The following is a 25817-nucleotide window of genomic DNA, read 5'->3' on the forward strand; positions in this document are numbered from 1 at the left end:
ATAAATAAAATTTTTAAATTTTTTAAAAATGTCATTATTTTAATAGCAATTTCATTAAATCTGTAGATTGCTTTGGACAGTTTGATTATTATAACAATATTGATTCTTCCAGTCCGTGAGCATGATATATCTTTCCATTTTTGTGTCTTCAATTTCTTTCACTATCATCTTGTCGTTTTCAATATATAGGTTTTCCCATCCTTCGTTAAATTTATTTCTGGGTATTTTATTCTTTTTGATACAGTTGTAAATGGTATTGTTTTCTTTACTCTCTTTCTGAGAGTTCATATCAATGTATAGAAATACAAGAGATTTTTGTGTATTGATTTTGTATTTTCCTGCAACTTACTTATTTCACTTATTGGTTCTCAGTTTTTTGGCTGGAGTTTTTAGGGTTTTAGGTTTATGTAATAGGTCGTCTGCGAATAGTGACAGTTTTACTTCTTTATTTCCAATTTGGATGACTTTTATTTCTTTTTCCTATCTAATTGCTCTAGCTAGGACTTCCAATATTGTGTTGAATAGAAGTGGTGAGAGTGGCCATCTTTCTCATTTCCCTGATCTTAGAAGAAAGGCTTTCAACTTTTCACCGTGGAGTTGATGCTAGCTGTGGGTCTTTATACCCATTTGTTGAGAGTTTTTATATGTTGGGAGTTTCCATCATTAACAGATGTTGAACTTTGTCAAATGCTTTTTTCTGCATCTGTCAAGATGACCATATGATTTTTATTCTTACTTTTGTTAATGTAGTGTATCACATTCTCTGATTTGCAGATGTTGAACCATCTCTGCATGCCTGGAATAAATCCTACTTGATCAGTGTATGATCATTTTGATGCATTATTGAATTCAGTTTGTTAGTATTTGTTGATGATTTTTATATCTTGTTCATCAGGGTTATTGACCTGAAATGTACTTTTTCTGTGGCATCCTTGTCTGGTTTTGGTATCAGGGTAATGCTAACATGAGTTTGGAAGAGTTCCCTCCTATTTTTAGGAAGAGTATGAGAGGGATTGGTATTAATTCTTTTTTCAATATATGGTAGAATTCATTAGTGAAACCATCTAGTCCTGGAGTTTTGTTTTATAGAAGGTTTTTGATTACTGATTCAATCTCCTTGCTAATAACTTACCTCTTCAAATTTTTTATTTCATCGTGATTGGTCTTGGTAGGTTATATGTTTCCAGAAATGTATCCATTTCTTCTAAATTGTCCAATTTGTATGTGTATATTGTTCATAGTAGTCTCATGATTCTCTGTATTTCTGTGGAATCAGTTGTAACTTCTCCTCTCTTATCTCTGATATTATTTATTTGATAATATCAAATATCAATATCTCTCCTTTTTCTCCTCATGTGTCTGGCTAAAGTGTTGCCAATTTTATTTATCTTTTGAGAGAACAAGCTTTGAGTTTCATTGGTCTTCTTTTAATCTTTATTTCATTTATTTCTGCTCTTATCTTTGTTATTTCCTTTCTTCTACTAACTTTGAGTGTCCATGGTTCTTCTCTTTCTAGTTCCTTAAGGTGTAAAGTTCAGTTGTTTATTTGAGACTTTACTTATTTCTTGAGATAGACATTTATACTATGAACTTCTCTCTTAGAACTGTTTTTGCTGCATCTCACAAATTTTTGTGTTATATTTCCATTTTCTTTTGTGTCAAGATATTTTTTTATCTTTTTATTTCTTCTTTGACCCATTCATTTTTTCAGTGGCATATTGCTTAATTTCTACATATTTGTGAATTTTTCAGTTTTCTTCATGTCATTAATTTCTAGTTTCATACTGTTGTGGTTGGAAAAGATTACTTTATATGATTTCAGTCCTCTTAAATTTATGAAGACTTATTTTATGGCCTAACATATAATCTATCTTAGAAAAGTTCTACATGCACTTGAGAAGAATGTGTACTATGATGCTTTTGGATAGAATGTTTTATATATATACATATATATAATCTGTTAATTAATCTGGCATAATGTGTTATGTAAGGCTGATGTTTTCTTACTGATCTTCTGTCTGGATGGTCTATCCATTGATGTAAATGGGGTATTAAAATTCCTTACTATTTTTGTGTTGCTTTCTATTTCTCCCTTTAGGTCTTTAGGTGCTTCTATGTTGGATGCATAAATATTTGCAAATGTTATATCCTCCTATTGGATTGTTGCTGTTATCATTAGATAACATCCATCTTTATCTCTTATTACAGTCTTTGTTTTAAAGTGTATTTTCTCTGATATAAGTAGATCTACCCCAGCTTTCTTTTGGCTTCCATTGACGTGCAGTAAGTTTTTCCATCCCTTCACTTTCACTTTGTATACATCCTTAGTCTAAAGTGATTTCTTGTAGGCAGTATATAGATGGGTCTTGTTTTTTTGTTTTTGTTCTGTTTTTATCCACTCAGCCACTCTGTGTCTTATGATTAGAGAATTTAGTTCATTTACACTTAAATTAATTACTGATAAGTGTGTACTTATTGACACTTTGCTAATTGCTTATTGTCTTCTTTTGTAGTTCCTCTCTGTTCCTTTCTTCTTCCTTTACTCTCTTGTTTTTCTTTTGTGGTTTGATGACTTTCTTTAGTGGTATACTCTACTTGTGTAGAAGCCAAACTTTGTCATTCAACCCTGACCCAACTCTTTGTCATCTCTCAAAACTTTGTGCTAATTCAATCAGCCTATTATATTTTTAAAAGCTCCTAGTAATTGACGATGTGCCAGCACTTGTCAGTTTCCCTAAGAGGAACATCTCAGCATGTAGATTCAGGCTATTTGGAGGCCAGACCCTCAGGCTGCAGCTTTTAAAAGTATGCAAATATATCTTGTGTTGTGGGACTATAGGTGTAAATCCACTGCTTAGGCAATCCGGTAGTAATCCTGGGCAGCAGTCACAAATACTGGGGCTCCAGATGAGGGAATAAGTTCTTTTCTGGGAGATACTAGTGAGCTGGAGCAAGACAATAGGAAAGCACCAAGATTGTGTTCACAGCCAATGTTCATTGAGAGCAGCTTTGTAGTTCACTATGTGTGTGATAAACCTGACTCCTGACCCTTAGATTAAAGTTCCGGATAAACAGAAAGTTCCGGAGTTCCGGATAAACAGTCTTTCTTTCACAGAAAGACTGGGGAGTGAGCCTTAGTCTGCTTTCTGTGCAAATGTCCTGCGAATAGCAACCTGCTAAGAACTATCTATCCAGTTGTCACAGTACCTCGGGACCCAGGACACAAGACTCAATGCCCAGTCAGAGCTGGGCAATTAAGAGGCATCCCCTGGGTGCCAACTACAAAAACGAGGGTGCCAAACATGAAAACCAGATTTAAGATGGCAGCATAGGACCCTCCCACAGACACACTGAATCTGTAGCTAAATATGGAACAATTTCCTCTTTAAAAAACCTAAAGGCTGTCTGAATGATGACTGCACAACAGGCAAATATGAAGAAAGCCACGTCAAAACAGGTGGGAGTGGTGGGGACACATCTCACCAAACACCCAACCCCAGCACAGAGATCCACAACCAGGAGAAAGCTCAAAACCCAGAGTTTCTCCACAAAGAGCAAAGGGTTTGAATCCCCATCACATACCTAACCTTTTAGGGCTTGCATCTTAGAGATGAGCCCCCAAAACATCTAGCTTTGGAAAAAAAAGTCTTATCTCTAGACTTAAAAAAGTCTTATCCCCAGACTCATAGATTGTAGCAAATAGCAAGATAGCTTTTATAGTCCTGTGCATCTGGACTCACCTAACCCAGAACTCAGCTCAAATGCAGCCAGTTTTACCCACCCAGACTTAAAGTGAAGACGGCTCACCTGCTTATAATAAAGCTCTGGCCTGAGGGGCAAGTATCTAATTTAATACAACTTGGAGCCAGCTGGAATATTCTTCAGGGACAGAAACTGGTGGGCACCATCTTTATGCTCTCCCTTTTCTGTGCTTCAGAGCACCAGTATCCCCAGAAGGGGGCTTTAACATGTGGGTGGTGCCCTGATCTTTGTGGCTGCTGCCCAGGATATACCTGTGGATTTCCTGGCTCTGGAGGCAGGGGAGCTTGTATTCCTGGTCCCATGGTATTGTAATAATTGGTGTTATCCAGAAAAGAGCTCAAATCCTGTCTGGTACCCTAATCTTTGTGGCTGTTACCAGGGGACACTTAAAGGGTAACTCAAAGCCATAGAAAGAAATACAAAATTTCCAGTAAAGGCAATTACATAGGTAAATATAAAAGACATTATAAATGTATATTTTGTTTGTGACTCTTTTTCTCCTCTCTTATTTAAAAGATAAGTACAGGGGTGCCTTGGTGGCTCAGTGGGTTAAGCCTCTGCCTTTGCCATAATCTCAGCGTCCTGGGAGAGAGCTCCGCTTTGGGCTCTCTGCTCAGTGGGGAGTCTGCTTCCCCCTCTCTCTCTCTGTCTGCCTCTCTGCCTACTTGTGATCTCTGTCTGTCAAATAAATAAATAAAATCTTTAAAAAAATAAGTACATAAATCAATAATTATAAATCTGTGTTGATGGTATCCCGTGTGTTAAGATGTAATTTGTATGACAATAATGGCACAAAGAAGGGGGCAGGGTACAGACCTATACAGAAACTATTGAAATTAAGTTGATATTACTTAAACTAGATTTTTATGTTAATTGTAATTCCCAGAGTACCAGTAAGAAAATAACTAAAAATATGGAAAAGATATGATAAGGAGATTAAAATAGTACATGAAAATATATCTATTGGCAGTAATAGGGGAAATGATTATCAAAAATAAGATGACTTGTAGAGAAATAAATAACAAAATAACAGATGTAATTCCTACCTTCTTAGTAATTACATTAAATGTAAATGGATTAAACATTCCAACTAAATGGAAGCATTGGAAAATGGATGAAAATACATGATCCAACTGTATTCTGTCTAAAAAAGACTCACTTTATATGTAAAGATGTGAATAGGTTGAAAGTAAATGGACTTAAAAGATGTACCATGAAAACAGTAACGAGAAAAGCATTGGAGTTACTCTACTAATACCAGACAATATAGATTTTGAGGCTAAAGTTTTTACTGTAGACAAAGAACCTCTTTTTGTAATGCTAAAAGAGTCAACCTACCAAGAAAATATAACAATTATAAACAGATATGCACCTAACAACAGAATCTTAAAATACATGGAGCAAAACAGACACAATTGAGAAAGAAAATAAATAATTCAACAGTAATTGTTGGAGACTTTAATGCCAAACTTAATGGATAGAACAACTAGGTGAAAGATGACAAGGAAATAGAATACTTGAATAGCACTATAAATCAAATAGACCTCACAGGATCTATAGAACACTCACCCAACAAGAGCAAGATATGCATTCTTCTAAGCTGCACATGAATAATTCTCTAGGATAAACCATATGTTAGTCCATAAAAGAAGGGTATTAGTTTCCTGTGGCTGGTGTAACAAAGTACACAATCTTGAAGACTTAAAACAATAGAAATTAATTCCCTCAAAATTTTAGTGGTTAGAAGTCCAAAATCAGTACTGCTGAGCAAAATCAAGATGTGGAGATGGCTGCAACCCCTACAAAATTCCTAGAGGAAAATCCATTTCTTTCTCCAGCATTGACGGGTTGCCAACATTTTTAGCTGGTGGCCATATCACTTCAGTCTCTGCCTCCATCTTAACATTAGCTTCTGTTCTTTATTTTGTAGTCAAATTTTTTCTGCCTCTCCTTATAAGGATACATGTTATTGTATTTAGGGCCCACATAGATAATCCAGGATAATTTTCTGATCTCAAAATCCCTAGTTTAGTCACATTTGCAAAGACCCACTTACCAAATAAAATAACATTTACCAGTTCCAGTAAATAGGACAAGTCTCAATAAATTTCAAGGGACTGAAATTATACAAAGCTTATAATCCAGCCACAGAAGAATTAAATTAGAAATTAATAACAAGGAAATTTGGGAAATTCACAAATATGTATAAATTAAACAACACATTCCTAAATATATGATAAGTCAAGAAGAAATCACAAGGCAGATTATAAAATATTTTGAGATGAATGAAAATCACACAACAGGGGCATCTGGCTGGCTTAGTTGGTTGGGCATCTAACTCTTGATTTCAGCTTAGATCATGATATCAGGGTTGTGAGATCAAGCTCTGTGCTGGGCTCCACACTGGGCATGGAACCTACTTTAGGATTCTCTCTCTCCCTTTATCTCTGCCCACCCCCCACAGCGCACTTTCTCTCTGTGTGTGTCTAAAAACACACACAAAATAAAACTTATGGGATGCAGCAAAAGCAGTGCCATGCATAAGTACAAATATCCATATAAAAAGCATTACATACCAAGACCAAGTAGAATTTATCCTGGGAAGGCAAGGTTGGTTCAACATATAAAAATCAGTAACTACTACACCATTTAAATAGAATAAGACAAAAACCACATGATTGATCTTATGAATAGATGCAGAAAAAGCATTTCACAACATTCAGTATTCTTTGATGATAAATTCACTCACAAATAAAGAATAGATGGCAACATCCTCAATCTGATAAAGCACATCTATTAAAAAAAATAGAAACAGAACATCATATTTAATGGTGAAAAACTGGAAGATTTTCCTCTAAGATCAGGAACACAACAAGGATGTCCACACTTGCCCTTTCTGTTCAGTGTGGTACTGGAGGTTTTAGCTGGACTATCACATAAAACAAAAGAAGAAGTGGGGGAAGGGAGTGGAGGAGAGTTGAAGGGGAAGAGAGAAGAAAGGAGGGAGTGAAAAGAGGGGAAAGAAGGGAAAGGAAGAGAAGGAAAGAAAGGAATCCAGGCTGAAAAGAAAGTAAAACTACCTATTTGCTGATGACATGTCTCATTGATGGAAAACTCTAAGGAATCTACATGTGCAGAGGAGAAAAAAAACAAAAACAAAAACAAAAAAACCCCTACTAGAGCTAATAAACAAATTTAGCACAGTTGCAGTATACAAGATCAACACATGAAGATGAGTTGTATTTCTATATATTAGCAATGAGCAATCTGAAAAGGAAACTAAGACAATTTCACTTATGATAGCATAAAAAATAAAATAGGAATAAATTAATCAAAGAAGTATAAGACTGTACACTAAACTCTACAAATCATTGTTGAAGGAAATTAAAGACAAATGGAAAGACTATGTTTATGGATTGTAAGCATTAATGTTAAGATTGCGATATTTTCTAAATGATTTACAGATTCAGTAAAATCCTTAGCAAGATCTCAGCTGTTTCTTTGCAGCAATGGACAAGTTGATCCTAAAATTCACTTGGAAATGTAAAGGAAAGAGAAAGCCAAAATAATCTTTAAAAAAGAAGATCAAAAAAGATTAAAAAAGAGGACTGACACTTCCTGAATTCAAAACTTACTATAAAACTACAGTAATCAAGACATTTAGCCAGTAACCAAGACAATGTGTTACTGGCATACAGACAAATAATTGAGAAATTAACTCTTACATATATGGTCAATTGATTTGCAAAGACCATTCAAAGGGAGAAAAAACAGTCATTTTAACAGATGGTGCTGGGACACCTGAACACCTACAAGCAAAAGAGTGAAGCTGGACCCCTACCTCACATCATATACTAAAATTAACTCAAAAATGGATGGAATAGGGGCACCTGGGTGGCTCAGTGGATTAAAGCCTCTGCCTTCATCTTGGGTCGTGATCCCAGGGTCCTGGGATGGAGCCCTGCATCAGGCTCTCTGCTCAGCGGGGAGCCTGCTTCCCTCTCTCTCTGCCTGCCTCTCTGCCTACTTGTGATCTCTGTCAAATAAATAAATAAAATCTTTAAAAAAAAATGGATGGAATACCTAAAGGTAAGAGCGAAATTACAGAACTCTTAGAAGAAAACACCAGTTTTCTTCTTGAATAAGGCAACACTTTCTTAGATGTGACACCCAAAGCACAAGCAGCCAAAAAAAAAAAAAAAAAGATAAATTAGACTTAATGAAAATTAAAAACTTTTATATCTCTACATTTAAAGGAAGTGAAAAGACAGTCCATAGAATGGTGTATTTGGGGGGAAAAAAAAGAATGATCTATTTGAAAGTTATGTATGTAATAAGAATCTCTTTACCCAGAACATAGAAAGCACTCCTACAGCTCAATTAAAAAAAAAGTAACTCAATTGAAAAATGAGTAAATGTTCTGCATAGAAGTTTCTTCAATATGTACAAATGGTCAATAAGCACACAAAAAGATGTTCACTACATGTACAGGCCTATTTAATAGCTCCTTCCAGAAATGGCAACTACCCCCAGAGAAATAGCAGCCTCCAGATGCTGGGTACATCTTTTTGGATTTCTATCTTTCCTAGATCTAGGTCTATATCTCTTGCCTACTTTGTGAGTACTCCGACGCCTTCAAGCCAAATTTTTCCCCTAGTTTAAAGGATAATTCAGATCAAATCTCCTCCTGAGGAAAACTAGGGGAAAAATTCTGCTTGAAGGCATCAGAGTATTCACAAGGTAGTCAAAAAATTATTTATTATCTTTTTATTGAGGAAATTGATGCTCTCAAATGTTAAGTAACATCTTCCTAATGTTCGTTGTATTAAATTGCAATTGTCCACTCTTCCTTACATACATGCCCTTTGCAATTTGGCTTTGCAATTTTTCTCATCAGGAGATAGTTTATTTCCCAAGCTCTTAGATCTAGGATGGACTTGTAACTTGCTTTACTCAGGAGAATACACCAAAAGTGATGTTTGTAGCTCCTAGCCTGGGCCTTGAGAGTCCTTGGTACTACCCTCTCTCACAACACTGCCACTGCCATGACCCCAGATATATGAGAACGTGAGAGGTCAACCAACTGTAGACTTGTGGAAAATGATTGCTGTTGTTTTAAACCACTGAATATTGGGGGTAGTTTATAGTATGGCAGAATACATAACCATTCAGTCATTTAGCCAATAAGCGGCATCACACACACATGCACGCAAAGATATGACCCATGTTGTTTAATCCATACAGCTTGGTATTGGAAACTAAGAAATAATTTAACCTGCATTCATAGCTTGCCTCTTCCCATTAAGCATCCAGAAACCACAGCCTGGCTGAATCCTAGCAAATGCTGATGGTGGTAGAGCAGCACAGGCAGTTGAAGAGAGGCTGGTCTTGGCCTTTCCAGAGCAGTCTGCTGAATAAAGACCCCCACTGGGGTGGGGGCAAGTTTCTTACTTGCTGCTCTGGAATGAGTTGCTATTAGTCTCTTGTGGCAGAAACCAGGGTACAGAGGACAAGAGGATCTCTTAGCGTCGGTGATGCCTTGCTTTGGCCAGGATGCAGTGCTGAAAAAGCCAGAGCCTCTGAGCTACCCCTACCACTGCTGGGATGCGCTCCTTTCCCCACTGTCCCAGGAAAGGTAGAATCTCTCTTTCTTTTATTCATTCCACAAATAAAGTATCCACTGTCTTAGACACTGTTCTCAGCTATGTATGCTGAGGGCGCTACAGTGAATAAAACCAAGTCCCTTCCCCCTTTGAGCTTGTATTTTAGTGGAGGAGACAAACAATATGCATGGATCAGGAACTCCTGAGCGCTTTGAGGAAAAGTAAGACAGGATTAAGGTGAGGACAGGGCGTACAATCTGATTTGGATGGCAGGGAAGACTTCTCTAAGGAGATGACACTTGAGTAGAGACCTGAATGAAGTAGGAACCACATGCAGATCCCAGATTAGTGATCCAGTAAGGGGACAGTACATTCAGTGCACCTGAGGCTGCAGCGTTCCCGGCCTGTCAGAGGTACAGCAGACAGCTGATGAACTGGAGCCGGCTGACCGAGGTGGAGAGCAGTGAACCACGTCATGCAGAATGGGCAACGAACAGTGAAGAACTAGATTTTATTCTGCATGAGATGTTACATCTATTGATTACTGTATAGCAGCACATGGTACTAAAGAAGTTTGTTGACTGAATGGGGAAAAATAAAATTGATATCATAAGGCAAGCTGTACCCAGTCATGGCAACACATGACTCATTTATGAAATAAATGATATAATAGGGTCCACCTATTTTATCAAAATCTCTGTATATAAAGCCCCAGAGCCTGTACTTTTTATTAAAAAAACCTCAGGGCGCCTGGGTGGCTCAGTGGGTAAAGCCTCTGCCTTTGCCTTAGGTCATGATCTCAGGGTCCTGGAATCAAGCCCTGCATCCGGCTCTGCTCAGTGGGGAGCCTACTTCCCACCCCCTCTCTCTGCCTGCCTCTCTGCCTACTTGTGATCTCTGTGTCAAATAAATAAAATCTTTTAAAAAAATTAAAAAAAATTAAAAAGAAACTCTCATCCTTATAATGTATGGCTGTGTATGCAAAGGATATATACCAAACTACAATATGTGTCTCAGGCACATTATAGTTCTGAGTGGAAGTAACTTAAAGAACTTTTAACTCTAGTTAAGTTTCTAAAATAAGCCCTTTCAAGGACTACTCCCCATCTTTTGTAATTTAGGCTTAGCAAAAGATCAGTCTGGTAGTGAATCCTACACGAGAATGCATTCAATATCTGTTGGATGAGTGGCAAGTATCTGAAGAGTACAGCCTCAAGTATGTTGGTCATCCTATTGTACAGGGGGGCTTTTATCGCAGTAGGAACGGTAGAACTCATGGCATTTTCATTATTGCTGCAGCAGTAGGGAAGTTCTAATCTAAATGAAGCACAACTTGCCTAGGTTGCAAAATATTTAAAATCCTTGATTTAGATAGGTGAATTAGCTAATGCATACATCAATGAGATTTCTAGCCTATTACCAGATATTGCATTATGCAGAATTATCCAAACATTCAAAAAACCTTATGCTAGAAAACAAAACACAATTTAAAGAGAAAAAAATTTATTGCAATATAAAATGCACTTATAAAATGTCCACAGAAGGCATGTAATTCTTCACTGCTATATAAATTTACCTGGAATACTTTGATCACCTTCTATTGTTATGATGATGTCACCTAAAACATATTGTAAACAATGAGTTATACTCTATAACAAATGCATCACTGATTTTCAGCAATCTTGGTTTAATAATAATTAGTTTTAAGACTAGTTAATCACATCTATATTCTGGAATGTCCATTTACTTTCATGTAGTGTAGCAGAATTTAGACTATAATTGCACATGAATGGTACAGAAAAACATTCGCCACCAAATTATTTTATACCTTCATGACAGGTTTTACATTCTTTCAGATTGAAAATACAGGCTTCAGCTATCGTCTGCAACACAGCTGGGATTCTCACTGCAGTAATTTGTGTGTATGTGTGTCTATGTGGGCACCCGTGGAACGGCTTAAAGTGTAGCTTTAGTAAACAAGTGCAACATCACTGCCAATTACTTTGCTTGTTTAAATATTATAGTCTGACTATTTGTAAACAAACAAAACCCCACACAAATACTCTTAACTCTAGAAAAAAAAATCCTGTCAACCCATTATTCTAATATGCTTTACTTGAACACACATTGGATTTTTGAAAGGTGCATATAGTACCTTAGATAATAAGGTATAAAAATGTGTTTCATATTTTATACTATGAAATGTGCATTTCTAATGTTTTATGCAGCATAAAGTTTTTAGATCAAAAAATTCTAAATCCTGGATCCCCACAGTTCATTTAGAAAACTCTCAAAGTTATGGCTCTTGCAGCAGGTTTATCAGATTTAACATGAAAAAGTGTTCTATCTCCTTCCCTATTTCAAGTATCCAAAAAAAAAAGGCTCACAATTTATGTAGGTCGTAACTGAAAATGCACAGCTTTAAACAGTTAAATGTGTTTTGAAATAAGATATAAATTGAAAAAGTTTCTTAAGTATTTAATTTATATTAGGCTGATAACTATTAGGACTTTCAGACAATTTTATTAAATCTGAGTATTTCCTCAAAAATAATAAAGAACACAATTTGCCTATTAATATACAGTTCTGGGATTCTGGAGAAAAATCAATCTTGATGTTTAAGGCTTTTCAACATTGTTGACCTTAGTTTTGTTTTCTTTTTAATGATGTTCATTTAATATTCAATCTGAACATAAGTATTTAGCCTCAAACTACTTATAATGAAATGACTTACTTCTGAAAAGAAAACTTTAAAGCACTAGAAAGAGAATTTACTAAAGCTGCTTAAATGTCTCTCAGTGTCATCAGAAATCCTGCAGTATAGGAAGTATCTGGTACCTTTAAGGATTCAGAATGAACTGATCTTCTGAGATTCTAATGCCAGTTAAAAAAACCAAAAAGGTCAAATAGAAAAGACTGCTGCAATAAAGCACTGATTCTAAAAGTTGCAGACATGATCCCATCACCTGAGAGCTAAGCACTTCTTCTCAGAGTCAGCAACTTCTCATCTTTACCTAGGCACATTAAGTTCTCAGCTGAGAAAATAATCTAACCTGGTCCTTAACATATTCATTAAGTAGTATGAATATTTTAAGGTCTTTCTCCCTTCAAGAAAAAAACTTGATGTCTCACTAAATAGTGGGAAGGAGTGTATCTTACTTTGAGACGTTAGACTTTCTGGAATTGGCCCAACTGTATAAAATTTTAAGAAGTGTGTAAAGTATGGAATCATTATTACTCTGTGAAAAAAAGTGTGACAAAATTAAACATCACTGTCGAACCCTTTTCTAGCATTAACTCAAAAATAGAAATCATGAGTCTTCTATAACCTTAATTTTAAAAACACACAGAAGTGAAAAGTGCTATTTTTCAAAAAAGTACAATTTTTTCCCTACTATGTATCAACATGGAATGATTTCAGTTCTCCCGTACTAAAAGCTGGACTTTTAAAAAACTAGTGTTGCAATGCTTAATATAATGATTTTAATCAGCAGTGGCTTCACTTTCAGCGGGACCCCTAATAAGTCTTCGAATTCCTCTTTTTCCTGCAGGACCTTTCGGTTTAGCAAAACTCTGCTTATGTGCATGCTGCTTTGGGTGCACTTCTTCATAAAGGAAGTCTGCTGTCAACTCATCCCCATTGTCTATTTCGATCTGTAAGAGATGGAATCAGTCAGGTGTGATCCTACATAAAAAAGACAACATTCAAAACTGAATACAAGCAAGGAGCCAGTTTTCAGGTGTGAAAGCTCACAAATAAATACATAATACCCATTCTAGCAAGAGAGGAGAGTATCAAGGACCATATGTAAATAGTTTCACTTTCACCTTTGGGGGTGTGCACTGCATGAATACATAATCAGCAATAATAATTTGCTAATTGGTTCCCTCTTTCTTCTCCAATTTAACTAATGTATAAGAAGCTACCACTATATTCTCAGGTTGTTCTGCTTTGGTACAGTATACATATTCAAGAAACATTACTCATCGGCCCCTTTGTTACTTGGGTCACTTGAAATCACTCTAAACAGGGCCAAATTTGGCCTGAATTTAGAGTGTGTTTTACATTTTTAAAGGGTTATAAATATAAAATAATAAAATAAACAGGAATACATAACAAAGACCATATGTGGCCTGGTGAAGCCTAGAATAATTTCTATCAGGTCTTCTAGTAGAAAAAGTCAGCCAGTCCTTGCTAACCTTAAAAAGCTTGAAGGGTTCAGTACCTAATATACTGGTAGTTTTAGGGACCTGTGTTTTAATGAGCTGAAGGCTCAAGAATAAACCATATCTTTCCCCATGCCTCATTTGCATTTAAGAAAATAAATTTAAGGGCGCCTGGGTGGCTCAGTGGGTTAAGCCGCTGCCTTCAGCTCAGGTCATGATCTCAGGGTCCTGGGATCGAGTCCCACATCAGGCTCTCTGCTCAGCAGGGAGCCTGCTTCCCTCTCTCTCTCTCTCTCTCTCTCTCTCTCTCTGCCTGCCTCTCTGTCTACTTGTGATCTCTCTCTGTCAAATAAATAAATCTTTAAAAAAATAAAAAAATAAATTTAATAAAATCGGTAGCATAGCTCCCCAAATTCAAATGTTTATGCCCATTCCCTCCTTTCTCAACAACTAGATTCTCAACCATCCATGATTCAGTTATAAACGGAGACTGCAGTTCCTTATTCATAGCAACTGTTGAGACGATCACAAGTATGTAGCTCTAGCAGCACTGTCCAACGGAACTTGCTGCAATATGGAAATGTTCTCTAAATTCTGCACTGTCCGATACAGACAGTAGCCACTAGCCACAAGTAGCTAATGAACACCTGAAATGTGGCTACTGTGATTAAGAAACTGAATTTTAAATTTTACTTAATTTTAATTTAAATTTAAGTAGCCATAGTTGCTTATGGCTACACATTAGAGAGTACAGACCTATAAGGACACTGGAGAAATAACAGACCACCCTCAAGCACTTAGAGAAGACCCTAACGATTCATGATGAGAACAAGAAAAAAATACATTCATTAATAAATCATAATACATCACAAACTACATGGAAAAGACAATAAAGATCTAAGAAAACCTGAAATTTAAAAATAGATAGGTAATTTTACCTTTCTAATGACATCCATTTGTAGTTGTCTTTCTACAATTTCTAGCAGCGGGCTCTTGCAGCTAGAATACAGCATCCGTTCTCTTATACTGCATGTGTATCCAGGCATTGAATAAATAAAAACTGTAAGTTAAAATAGTAAATACAATTAGCAATACATCAATTAAAGCAAATACTAAGCCTCACAGAACTGTAAGTCCTCTGAGCAAGAAGTGATAATACAGAGCTAAAAAATCAGTAAGCCAACTGAAAATAACATGATAAGACAATATATTATATACCTATGGACTCCAAGTAGTCACCTTCATGGGAATGTTTATACAGGAAGAAATGGTAACGTGCTGAATCCTTGGGAATCCTCTTTGGCAAATCTTTTAGTTCTGTATTTGTTGTGTTGGCCAAAATTATAATCTCATTTTTTATATCTATTTCCTGTCAATAAGAAATACATTCATTAAAACAGATACACAGCAATTTCAAATTTATAATAAAAAAAACTAGGAGACAAAGGGAAACTTATACAGGATTGATTTTTCATAATGAACACATATTGTCTCATAGTTTTAAGAAAATTAATTAAAAAATCAGGACACAATTTTAAATCCATTAAAAATAAACCTTGTATAAGCCATGAGCCACCAGCCACAGCAGCCATTTCATAATAATCACCATGTATCTCTTACCAATTGCACATAGTTGAGCTGTCTGTTACTTAATTGTTCCAAAGCCTGAAAAGCTTCTCGAGAAATAGGAAATGCGACTCCTTGTAGTGTCTGATGCTTAGTGTCCACACCCACGTCAGTCTGTACCTAAGTATGACAGATTTAATTTAATGAAGTTTTAGCATTTAGCAGTGTCATACAGCAAAGATAAGAAAACCCAGTCTCTATCAAGTGCCATTCCACCCTATCCATTTTAATGTAAGTAAAATTAACACTTAAAATACTATGAACTTAAAAAGCCAAGTAATTCTTTGTTTGTTCGTATCTGCTAGCATTCTGTCAACATGCAGAGTGCATGACACATCTTTATGAAATGTTGGGAGTGAACACTTGAGTGAGTATGCAGTGTTAGTGGGGCTTTGAGGGGAGGTTGTTTCTATGTTTGGTTTGGCACATTTGCAATGAACTATGTAAGTTCCTGCAAGTGTCCTCAGATTACACCTTTAATTACAAAATTTTACTTGATAAAATTTATGAACAATGTGGTATCTATACAATATGTACCAAACTTCTCTTTGTTCTGTTAGACAAAATGCAACACAAACACCATGCACTGAATTGAAAGGAGTGCGAACAGTACACAGAGACACAACACAGCTCAACAAGTTACACTACTGCAGAAGTTCCAGACTTTGAGCTTTCATTACTAGAAGAGAACTTCAAGAAAGCTTTCAATGCACATGTTTTAAGACTTGTATACTCAAATGATAGCTAGTATAGGGTCTCATTTGCAGTGTTGCAACAGAAAGTCAAATAGAAATTTTACTTTAAAAAAAATGAATGGAGATTCTACAGCATAAATGATACTGGATAATGAAAACATCATAGAACATATGCAAATGCATACCCCAATACGATCCTCTGGGTTCTGATTGCAAGGAATAAAACAAACTATCAAACTTAAAAAAAAAAATCACATAAAAATCTTTACTCAAATAACTTGAGTTAAAATAATATAAAGATAGATCCTTGCTATCAGGTTAATATTAAATAATATTCAATCACTTTCCAGACTGATTCCTACTAGTTGGTTACTCACACTAGGGAACAGTGGTTTCTGCTACTTGTTCTTTCCTATAAAATCTCAGTAAAAATATAGTAGTTATTCTAACTTGTAACTAGAAGAGCTGCAGTAAACACATAAGAAATATGATAAACTATAATATGGATGAAATTTATTGACTCTAATGTAACTGAGCTAAACAAGTACTCAAAAAACCATCTCCCATATATGCATATGTATCCAAGCAGTGTCCATTGAAGTTAATTTATAGAGCTTCTGGAAATACTAAATATCTCATAGCATTTACATTTTACTCTCTTTAGTCACCAAACAAAATAAGATGATAAAACAATAGAATATAACAAAACAAACCTGCTTCAGCAACTTCATTAGATAGAATTCTTTGCCCTAAATGGGTAACACACATTTTCCCCATTTATTTAGCATTTGAAGTACAAAGTTAAAAAAAGTTGTACTTCCAACACGAAGATTAACTATTCTGATAACACACAAATATAGGAGAAAGCTACTTACAAAATTCATACAAATTTTAATATTTACTTTTAACTTTTTTCCTGAAAATACACTGAGCACATAGTCTTGTCTCTAAACTATACAGAATAAGTGCAAGCTACCAGACTTACTTCTCTAGTTACCTCTACATCTATTAATTAAAAATATCTTTTCAAACACTTAAAATCTTGCAAGAATATAAAAACTGTAATTTACCTCATTAATTTTAATCTGCCGTAATTCTTCCTCAGCTGCAGTCAAGGGGGCAGGAGAAGACTGTGACACCAAGTATTTTTTATAACCATTTAATGATACATCTTCCTGTAAACACAGAAATGGATTGTTACTAGTTATTCCCTAGAAAATCTCCATGAAGTCACTCTAGGAAAAACAAAATTATTAATTTAACAGAAAAAAAATTTTCTTAAGATCTTATTTATTTATTTGACAGAGAGAGAGACAGTGAGAGAGGGAACACAAGCAGGGAGAATGGGAGAGGAAGAAGCAGGCTTCCCACCTGAGCAGGGAGCCAGATGTGGGGCTCGATCCCAATAACCAGGGATCATGACCCCAGCTGAAGGCAGATGCTTAATGACTGAGCCACCCGGGCACCCCAGAAAATACTTTGATTAAAAAATAGTATCAAGAATTTTACTATTTCTTATTTTTCAAAAATCCTCTATTGTATAGGCTTCAAAAAATCTTAAGGGGGAGTATTTATTCATTTCCTAAAGTTTTCTAATTATTAAATGGGTATGAGTGTGTTGGTGATGATGCCAGTCACATGATGAACTTGGTCATGTTCAAGTCTAGAGGACAATTATAATTAACATTCTGGGGAAATCTGCCTCATAACTATTCAATAATCAACACATTCAGATTCTGAATTCTTTATTATAATAATTTATATAATTTCTCTATAATTATTCATAGAAAATGATTATAGCTCTTATTTAAAAGAATAAAATATTCTAAAAAAGTCTACTTTTTCATTGAAATTTTGTGATTTGAAAGCAGCAGAGGGAGAGGGAGAAGCAGAGTCCACACTGAGCAGGGAGCTGAGGTGGGGCTTGATCCCAGGACCCTGGGATCATGACCTGAGCCACCCAGATACCCCACCATATAAATTTGCAACAAATTCTTAATCATAATTTAACTAATAATGTCAAAAATATCTAAAAATTACCATCTCTTTCAAGGAGTCTTTGTTCTGAGCCTGTTTCCCTAGCCTTAAAATGAAAAGGTTGGACTAAATGGTTAAACTAGATGATCTCTAAGGTATAGTGTAGTTCCTAAAGACTAACAAAGGATAGTCCAACCTATTTTAAAAGGATTAGTACATGTTTTAGTCAACTTGCTTATCATATGAAATACAGTAATATTTTCTCTTCTTTTTATGTTCAAAGATTCATTAGTCTGATTTCATATCAATTACCCATTCCTAGGAGTTCTTATATTGGTTTAATTGCAACATGTAGAATCCACATATATAAAAATATAAGTTTTGTACCTTTACTGTTCCAAATACTTCATCTTTAATGTGGCCACCTCCAAACTCCTTTTTCAGAGTTGCTCTTGTTGCTGCATACAACATTTTCTGACGAACCTAGTAAGTTGTGAAAGTTTACTTAGCAGTTTATAGATGAAAACTATCACTACAAGAGAAAGTACTTTCTGAAGGTATTAAAATCTTCAAGCACAATAAACATAAACTGTGATAAAGCTGAGGCCCATGGGCTATAATACGCTGAAGTATATGTGTATAAATAGCCATCATAAAACTTCATCTATTAAGGTAGATTTCAATTTATAATAGGTTGTATTTTACAAAAAGTGGGAAAATAATTTTTTTAAAATTACTCACTTCTCAAAGTATACAATGAGTTCAAGAATTTAAAAAAAAAAACCTACTTAAAATACTACTGTATAAGATGAGGAAGAAAACATCACTTAAGTCACCTGGATACTGACACTTTACATTCTTAAACAGCTTAATTAGTAACATCTGATCTTGCAAATCTAGATCAGATGTTACTAATTAAGCTGTTTAAGAATCAAATGTTCATGGCACATGTATGGCATATACCATTCTATGAGGAATACAAAGATGAAAACAACTACATATAAACTATTATTAAAGACTCTAATAGCAACTGTTGTAAACTATTAAAGGTAACTAACTGCCAACCAACAGAAAGTTTTATAATACTGAATCGTCAAATCCAGTAGTCTGAATCAGTCTGCTAACTTTTTTAAAAGAAATATTTGCGTGTATGCCTATCATTTGAATGGTAGCTATTAAGAATATTTATTATAATATTCAATTAGGTCTCAGAAGTATTAAAAGTATTATTGTCAGAGCACAGTCATTTATATATAATTGCCAAAGATATTTAAATTTAAAATCAGTAATAATTCTATTCATTTGAAGGGCAAGACTTCTGAATCTAAGTACATTACTCCCGATTCCACATTACCAATAGAAGGATTTTCTTCATGATCATTACCTTCTATGGGAAATAACTATTGCTCCTTAACTTTCTCTTGGCCTAGGAATATTTCAGGAAAAAAAAAAAAAATTCTAGCATTTAATGTTAAACAAGTTACAAAAAAAATTACTTACATGAGAATGATCTGGAGACCAGGCAATGAATATCCATTCATATCCCTGGGCATTCTGAGAATCTAACCTGAATAATATATAGCACGGCTGTTTGTCCTCCAGTAGGGGTAAAACAAAGGAATCATAATCCTTATCCCAGGAATCTGAGGGCTGACTACATGATCCAATCACAAGTTTCTCTACGAAGAACAATTTTTAAAAGATACATGAAATGTTTTAAATGCCAAATGGTAATGAAGAAAAGAATAAACTAATAATACAGTTATCTCCTATTACTATTATTCACATCAAGGAGTTAAAGTAGGGGGCACCTGGATGGCTCAGACAGTTAAGCGGCTGCCTTGAGTGTGACAAGGGCTGCCAGGTTGTGATCCCAGGTTCCTGGGCACTGCACCAGCCTCCCTGCTCAGCGAGAAGTCAGCTTCTCCTTCTGCCCCTCTCCCCACCCCCACCGCCCCGACTTGTGATCTCTTGCTCTTTCAAATAAATAAATAAAATCTTAAAGAAAAAAAACAGGAAAATTTTATAACTAGCATGGTTAAAATGTTAAAAAACACAAGAAACAAATGATAAAATTTTATTCATATTTAAAAATAGTTGAGGGGCGCCTGGGTGGCTCAGTGGGTTAAGCCTCTGCCTTCAGCTCAGGTCATGATCCCGGGGTCCTAGGATGGAGCCCCACATCTGGCTCTCTGCTCAGCGGGGAGCCTGCTTCCTTCTCTCTCTCTACCTGCCTCTCTGCCTGCTTGTGATCTCTCTCTGTCAACTAAATAAATAAAATCTTAAAAAAAAAAATAGTTGAGTTGGACAGTTGAAGAATAGGTGATTATAGTCTATCTTGCAAAATGTTTATGCTGTAAGTTATCAACAAAATATGTATTATGTGTTATTGTTAAAAGGCAGAATTCCTGAAACAATGAACTGTGCAATAAGAAATATTAAAACCATGTTTAGTGTTTACTTGGCCATGAAGCTACAAATAAAACATTTTGTCCAGAAGCATAAATTGGTGCAGCCATCTGACAGAATCAAATAAAACTGTGAATGTTCTCTGCATAGAAAATCTTTTGCACGTAAGTTCACTGCATTATATGAGAACAGTAGAAACTGCAAGTAGCCAAAGTGTTCATCACTAAGAGAATGATGACAGAATATGTGATGAATTATATCTTATTATATTATATATTATGAATTCAAACTTAAAAATAGTGAACTGTCAAAACTAATTACAAAAATAATGTTTACAGAAAAAAAGACACAGAGTAAGACATCAGTTTACATGAACTTAAAAACTCAAAACAGCACTATCTAGGGATACATATAAGAACTGCAGAAATATGAAAATTCCTAATATAGTTGCCTCAGGAAGAGGAGGTCAGGAAGTGAAACGGTTTAAATGGGACGCCCTTATATCACAAAAATATTAAGTCTTAAAAAAGCTGAAGCAAATATGCTAAAACATTAGCAGTTATTAAGAGATGGAAGTATTTGTTGTTTTATTTATTATTTATAATTTCCTTATTTAAAAATTTTCCTCAAAACAAAAAGTAAGACCAGAAAATGATTTAGGAAAGAATATGATTTTCCTTCTGTAGTGATCCTAGTTAGACAAACTTTTTCATTTAAATCACTTACCTAGTCAGTTAGGAAGTGATGGCTTTTAAAATTTAGTTCAGTATTCCTAAAATAAGCTGCTTTACAGTATATGTTTATTCCTATTAAGTGTGGTAATATGTATTTACAACAACTGCATATTTTTCAAGCTACTCTGGTATTTTTAATATATAAGTAGAAAATGAAAAGCAAATTAAGTTTACTTCCAGTTTGTAAAAGAACAAGTTATTCTTCCAAAGCAAAATTATCTCCAGGTAGTTAAGAAATTAGACCAGTGGAATATTTTAAGATACTCGTTTGTGAGAATATTAATTGTCCAAATTCAAATATAGCCAAATTAAAAGATTCTCCCACCCAATTTCCCTGGTACCGAATGATTTTGAAAGGATCAATTTATGGTTTGTTACATTCCTAGAACTTTGTCCCAAAAACAAGAAAGGGGGAATCATTTCTTCACCACAAACTGCAATCAAGTGGAAAAGACCGAAGCTTGAAATCCTTTGCTTCTACTTCAAAACTAACTTTACTGAGTAACAATTCTCAAATAATGTTTTTGGGCAGATGGGGAGAGAATCACCTGTTTACTGATTTCCATTCCAGAGACGGAAGCATTAACATTAGAAATGGATTGTGGTACAGAAACTGAGACAAAAAGTAAAAGAGGAAGATGTCACACCAAAAAAGCATCTTTCTGTTTCCCAGTCAAGTACAGAATTCAGAGGGTAGGCAGCGGCCGATGGGACATGACCAAATGTACAGGATCCACCTTATCTAAAGGCAAACTCTGAACTTGCTTCACATTACTTAATAGTTCCAATCACTGACAATGTCTTAGACATTTAAAAATATAACATTCAATAATCTAAGGACAAACAGTATTTAAAAATGTGTAACTAACCATTTTCAATAGATATTTTTAGAAGCCTGTATTTTCCATTTCTTGCTCTGGCAAAGATATCTTTAACATCTTCACTTGCTGTGGAAAAAGATAAAGACAAGTAAACCCATGTTTTATACTTATGGATTAATACTTTACAATGCTACTTAAATAAGGAGAAATGAATTGTAATACAAAAAAAATCTTGAGGGCGTAGCATCCCCTTACTATCAGTAATTTAAACTGTAAAACTTGAAGATGTTAACAGTGGACACTGTACACAGCTAAGAAACAAATTAATATAGCTTAAAAGTATATTAATACATTAATTCTGTTTTAGCTAGATAATTCCAAAGCAGAAATAACACTGGGAATGAAAGTATTAAAATTAGGGGTGCCTGGGTGGCTCAGTGGGTTAAATAAAGCCTCTGCCTTCAGCTCAGGGTCCTGGGATGGAGCCCTGCATCTGGCTCTCTGCTCGGCAGGGAGCCTGCTTCCCCCTCCCTCTCTGCCTGCCTCTCTGTCTACTTGTGATCTCTGTCTGTCAAATATATAAATAAAATCTTAAAAAAAAAAAAAAAGAAAATATTAAAGTTCTTCAAATCCAATAATGAACAAAATACAATTTTAAAAAACACCACTATTGCTTGGTTGAAAATTGTTGAAAACCTTCCATTCTCTTCTAGTCCAATTTCAAAATTATAATAAAGAAATTCATTTTTATATTTTCACATTAAAAACAACAGTATCAGATATCTTATCCCGATTAAACAAAAAGTCAATAAAATACATTCAAGCTTATACTTCTGGTAATACTTTTCTAACTCGTATTTCTCAAAAAGCTACAGTTCACTAAGCAAATACATATTTAATAACCCTCCTGTTCCTATAAAAGCTTCAATTTCATTATGATTTCCCTCTTGGGTTGTACACTGAGAGCAAGAACCACTATTTAAGTAGTGATCGTTGTAAGACTCAAACATGAAAATCAGTAACAACATATTTAAATGACAAACTAACTCGGACAAACAAAACAGGTTTGAGAGTAGTTTGCTTGTGTTTGTGTGTGCAGGGAGAGCGGTGGGGTGGTCAAAGACTCATAGGAACATGAGTAAATGTTCTTCTGAGGAAAAGATTCGTTGTCTATTTACAGGATGAGCGTGGGCTTATATTGGCACTCGTTAAGTAATCGCGAGTAACCCCGGGATATATTATTTGATTCTGATGAGGTGAGCGCTTCCAGACTGCCCATTTTCAAACCTAATGGAGGTCAGATATAACTGCACATTGCACTGCCTTCACGGGATGATTGAGAAGAGCCAGAAAGACCAGACTTTTCAGTTCCCTGGGGAAGTACCTAAGAGAAAGATCAAAACACCCCCTACTCAGGATTTCTCAGAACATAAATTCCAGTTTCCACTTTGGAAGAAAGTGCGGAAGAGTCTGGGAAGCACCTTCATTGGAAATGAAAAAGATTCCAAGATCTTCGCTTTTTAATCAAAATCTATAACAACCTCCTTCACAGAGTGAAAGGCAAATTCGCCCGTCTCTCTGCAGCAAGAGGAGCCCAGCCGGCTCCACGGTTCCAGGTCTCCCCTGCCGGATAAAAAGGGGGAAAGTTGGGCTACCATCAGGGGCGGTGGAAGGCACGCCCCCTTCACCCAGGCCTCCTCGGAAACCAATTTCCTTCGCTCCTGCGAAATTTCGGGTCAGTCTGTAACGTGGCGGCGGCCGGTCTGGGAGGGACGCAGGCCGGGAGCGCCCGGGACCAGAAAGCTCGGAGAGGCGCAGAGGCCCGGCGCACGCGAGATCGGCTCCCTTCCGCCGGGCCCGACTCCAGCCCTGGTAGTCCCGCAGCTCGCCCGGCTCACCGGGAGCCCCTTCCCCGCGCGCCGCTCCGGGGGCCGTTACCTTGAATGCCGGTCTGATGGGACATGGCGGCGGCCGCGGGCTCCCGGCTCCGGCGCTAAATACTGAGAGCGGCCCCGGCCGGCGCCTCCAGGAAGTGGCAGCTCCTCCGCCGGCCGCGGCGCGTCATCCGTCTGCGACCCGCGGCCGCCCCGCCCAATTAGGTCGACCGCGTCCTCGCGCGGCCCGGCCTCCCCCGCTTCCCCCTTCCCCGCGCGCTCTTCGGAGGGTTGCGAATGCATCCCACCCGCGCTCTCCTCCAGCTGTCTCAGGGGGTCCCTGCCCTGGCACTTGCCGCCGCTTCTCCGGTCCCCACCACCGTGAGACCCCGCAGATCCCGCAGGATGGCCCTGCTCTTTGGTGCCTGGCCCCCCAGCGGCCCTGCCGACATCGCCGTTCGCTGGTTCAGCGAAAAGATGCTCAAAAATGTAAATGACCATTTTACTGAACATGTATTTTCAATTTTAAAAAAGATGTGCACAGTATCTTTCTTGGTTCGCTCTTCCGGTAATCTATACAATATAAAGGGGTCACTCCTTTCCCCGGTTTTTTAAAATGAGGATTAATGTATAGGTGGTCGCCCATCAAAATATCCCACACTTTTAAATTAATCTCAGACTATTAACTTTTCTTTTTTCAGTTGGGTCCATTAAGACACCAAGTTTTCCTTTCTCTTCATTCCAAAAAGAGACAGACCTTAAAAGTGAGAAGGTTAGCTGATTTGAATACTCCTTTGGGGTCAATTTTATCCCTGCAAACTGTGTTTGCAGCTGTGCTTTAGAGTGGCCGTTTATTCTTGAATTAAGTATTTATTCAGGATTCATTGGGATAAATTTGTAAGATAACAGCAGATATTATTAAAAATTCTTCCCCATTTCTGCTCTTAAGAACATGTATTTTCCTCCTCAAAGGTAATTTTAATACTTTTGTACTACTTTTCTACCACCCCTAGATTATAGTTCCCTAGGTAGAAAACTGGGTCTTTTGTTTTCAGGGACTTGAGCTCACGAATATACAAAATTACAATCTGTTTATCAACAAATACTTTCTTCAACCAATAATAGAAATGCAAGTTAACAAAATCACTCTTCAAATACAATGTATTTTTTGCTAGCCATTAACTATCAGGCTTGCAATTGTTTTTCTCTGCCAGGATCACAGAAAAGAAGATTGCTATGTTCTGTTCCTTGTTATCTAAACTTTGTTTCTCAAACAGATCTTCATATTATGGAACAAGTAAAATTTAGTCTGAGTTTTGTAACTTATTTGGATTTAAGAAATCTAGATAGAGTTTCATTTTAACCAAATTCTTACTGACACAACAGTTCTTTCTGATTTTCCAGTTTTGATTGCTTTGTTGAGCAGAGAGAAAATTGCAGAGTTCATCTTCAATTTTTTGACTGATTCACATCTTGGTGACTGGGGAAAATTGCCTAAGAAGTTGGCATTGCTCAAAAGTACTGATAAGAAAAAAATAATGGTCCCATGTGTATGCTTAGAAAAGACCGTGTTATGACTAGCGCTAAAGAATAGGAAAGTACAGTTAAGTTGGATAGGACCACCCTGGAATGCACCAGAAAGTGCTTATTTTTTGGCAGTACAGTAGTTTGACTACTGCAAGGGCCTTGGTGCATTGTTTTCAAAACAGCAGAGTTCCTCTGTACAAAACAGGGAATCTGAGAAGGGAAAATATTTGCTAAGCTATAAAAAGCATAGCCAAAATGATAATTTTTCCTGCTCATCAGTGCTTCTACATATATTTAAATAATTTCCTCTATTTAACTATTTCTATGTATATGCAAAGAAAATGGATTTTTAATGCTTTCATAGGATGTTTTATGAAAATATTTCTTGCCCATATTGACTATACACTTAGATTTCACTAATTTATTATGTATGATGTTTATTTCAGATTGGGTTAAAGTTTGGCATTGTACTAACTTCGGAGAAATAATATATTGAATCTATACAGTGCTAGTGCTGCATATATTTCACCTACGTAGGCAAACAGATTGTGGTAGAAATCCTGTTCCTTTGGTTAATCTCTCTTGCTTACATCTTTAATTTGATTGCAGTCATGACTTCTTG

General features: G+C 36.2%; 1 protein-coding gene across 2 annotated transcripts; it reads right to left on the minus strand.

The window, feature by feature from the left end:
* Positions 1-10851: 10851 nt before the first annotated feature.
* LOC111157951 (twinfilin actin binding protein 1) lies at positions 10852-23825 on the minus strand. 2 transcript variants are annotated; one of them, XM_022519702.1, is made up of 10 exons: positions 23733-23780; positions 21843-21920; positions 19331-19509; positions 18218-18313; positions 16924-17028; positions 16039-16059; positions 15153-15278; positions 14751-14901; positions 14471-14592; positions 10852-13019 (listed from the first exon to the last, which is right to left on the minus strand). In XM_022519702.1, the coding sequence occupies exons 1-10, from the start codon at positions 23755-23757 to the stop codon at positions 12849-12851; spliced, it is 1074 nt and encodes a 357-aa protein (XP_022375410.1). In that variant the 5' UTR covers positions 23758-23780; the 3' UTR covers positions 10852-12848. The 2 variants fall into 2 exon arrangements, with proteins under 2 accessions (XP_022375410.1, XP_022375409.1); XM_022519701.1 differs by lacking the exon at positions 16039-16059 and having other exon boundaries at positions 23733-23825.
* Between the last annotated feature and the right edge of the window lie 1992 nt (positions 23826-25817).

This window comes from Enhydra lutris, unplaced genomic scaffold (genome assembly GCF_002288905.1).
Source record: "Enhydra lutris kenyoni isolate GAN:26980312 unplaced genomic scaffold, ASM228890v2 scaffoldscaffold56, whole genome shotgun sequence".
NCBI classification, from domain to species: domain Eukaryota; kingdom Metazoa; phylum Chordata; class Mammalia; order Carnivora; family Mustelidae; genus Enhydra; species Enhydra lutris.

Bases quoted from the DNA above. Each gene is read 5' to 3' on its own strand.
- LOC111157951 (XM_022519702.1), bottom strand. From the start codon at position 23,757: ATGTCCCATCAGACCGGCATTCAAG. The intron at 18,314-19,330 runs GTAAGTAATTTT...ACAACTTACTAG, and splicing joins GGTCTCCAGATCATTCTCAT to GTTCGTCAGAAAATGTTGTA. The intron at 15,279-16,038 runs GTATGCATTTGC...TGTCATACTTAG, and splicing joins ACCCAGAGGATCGTATTGGG to GTACAGACTGACGTGGGTGT.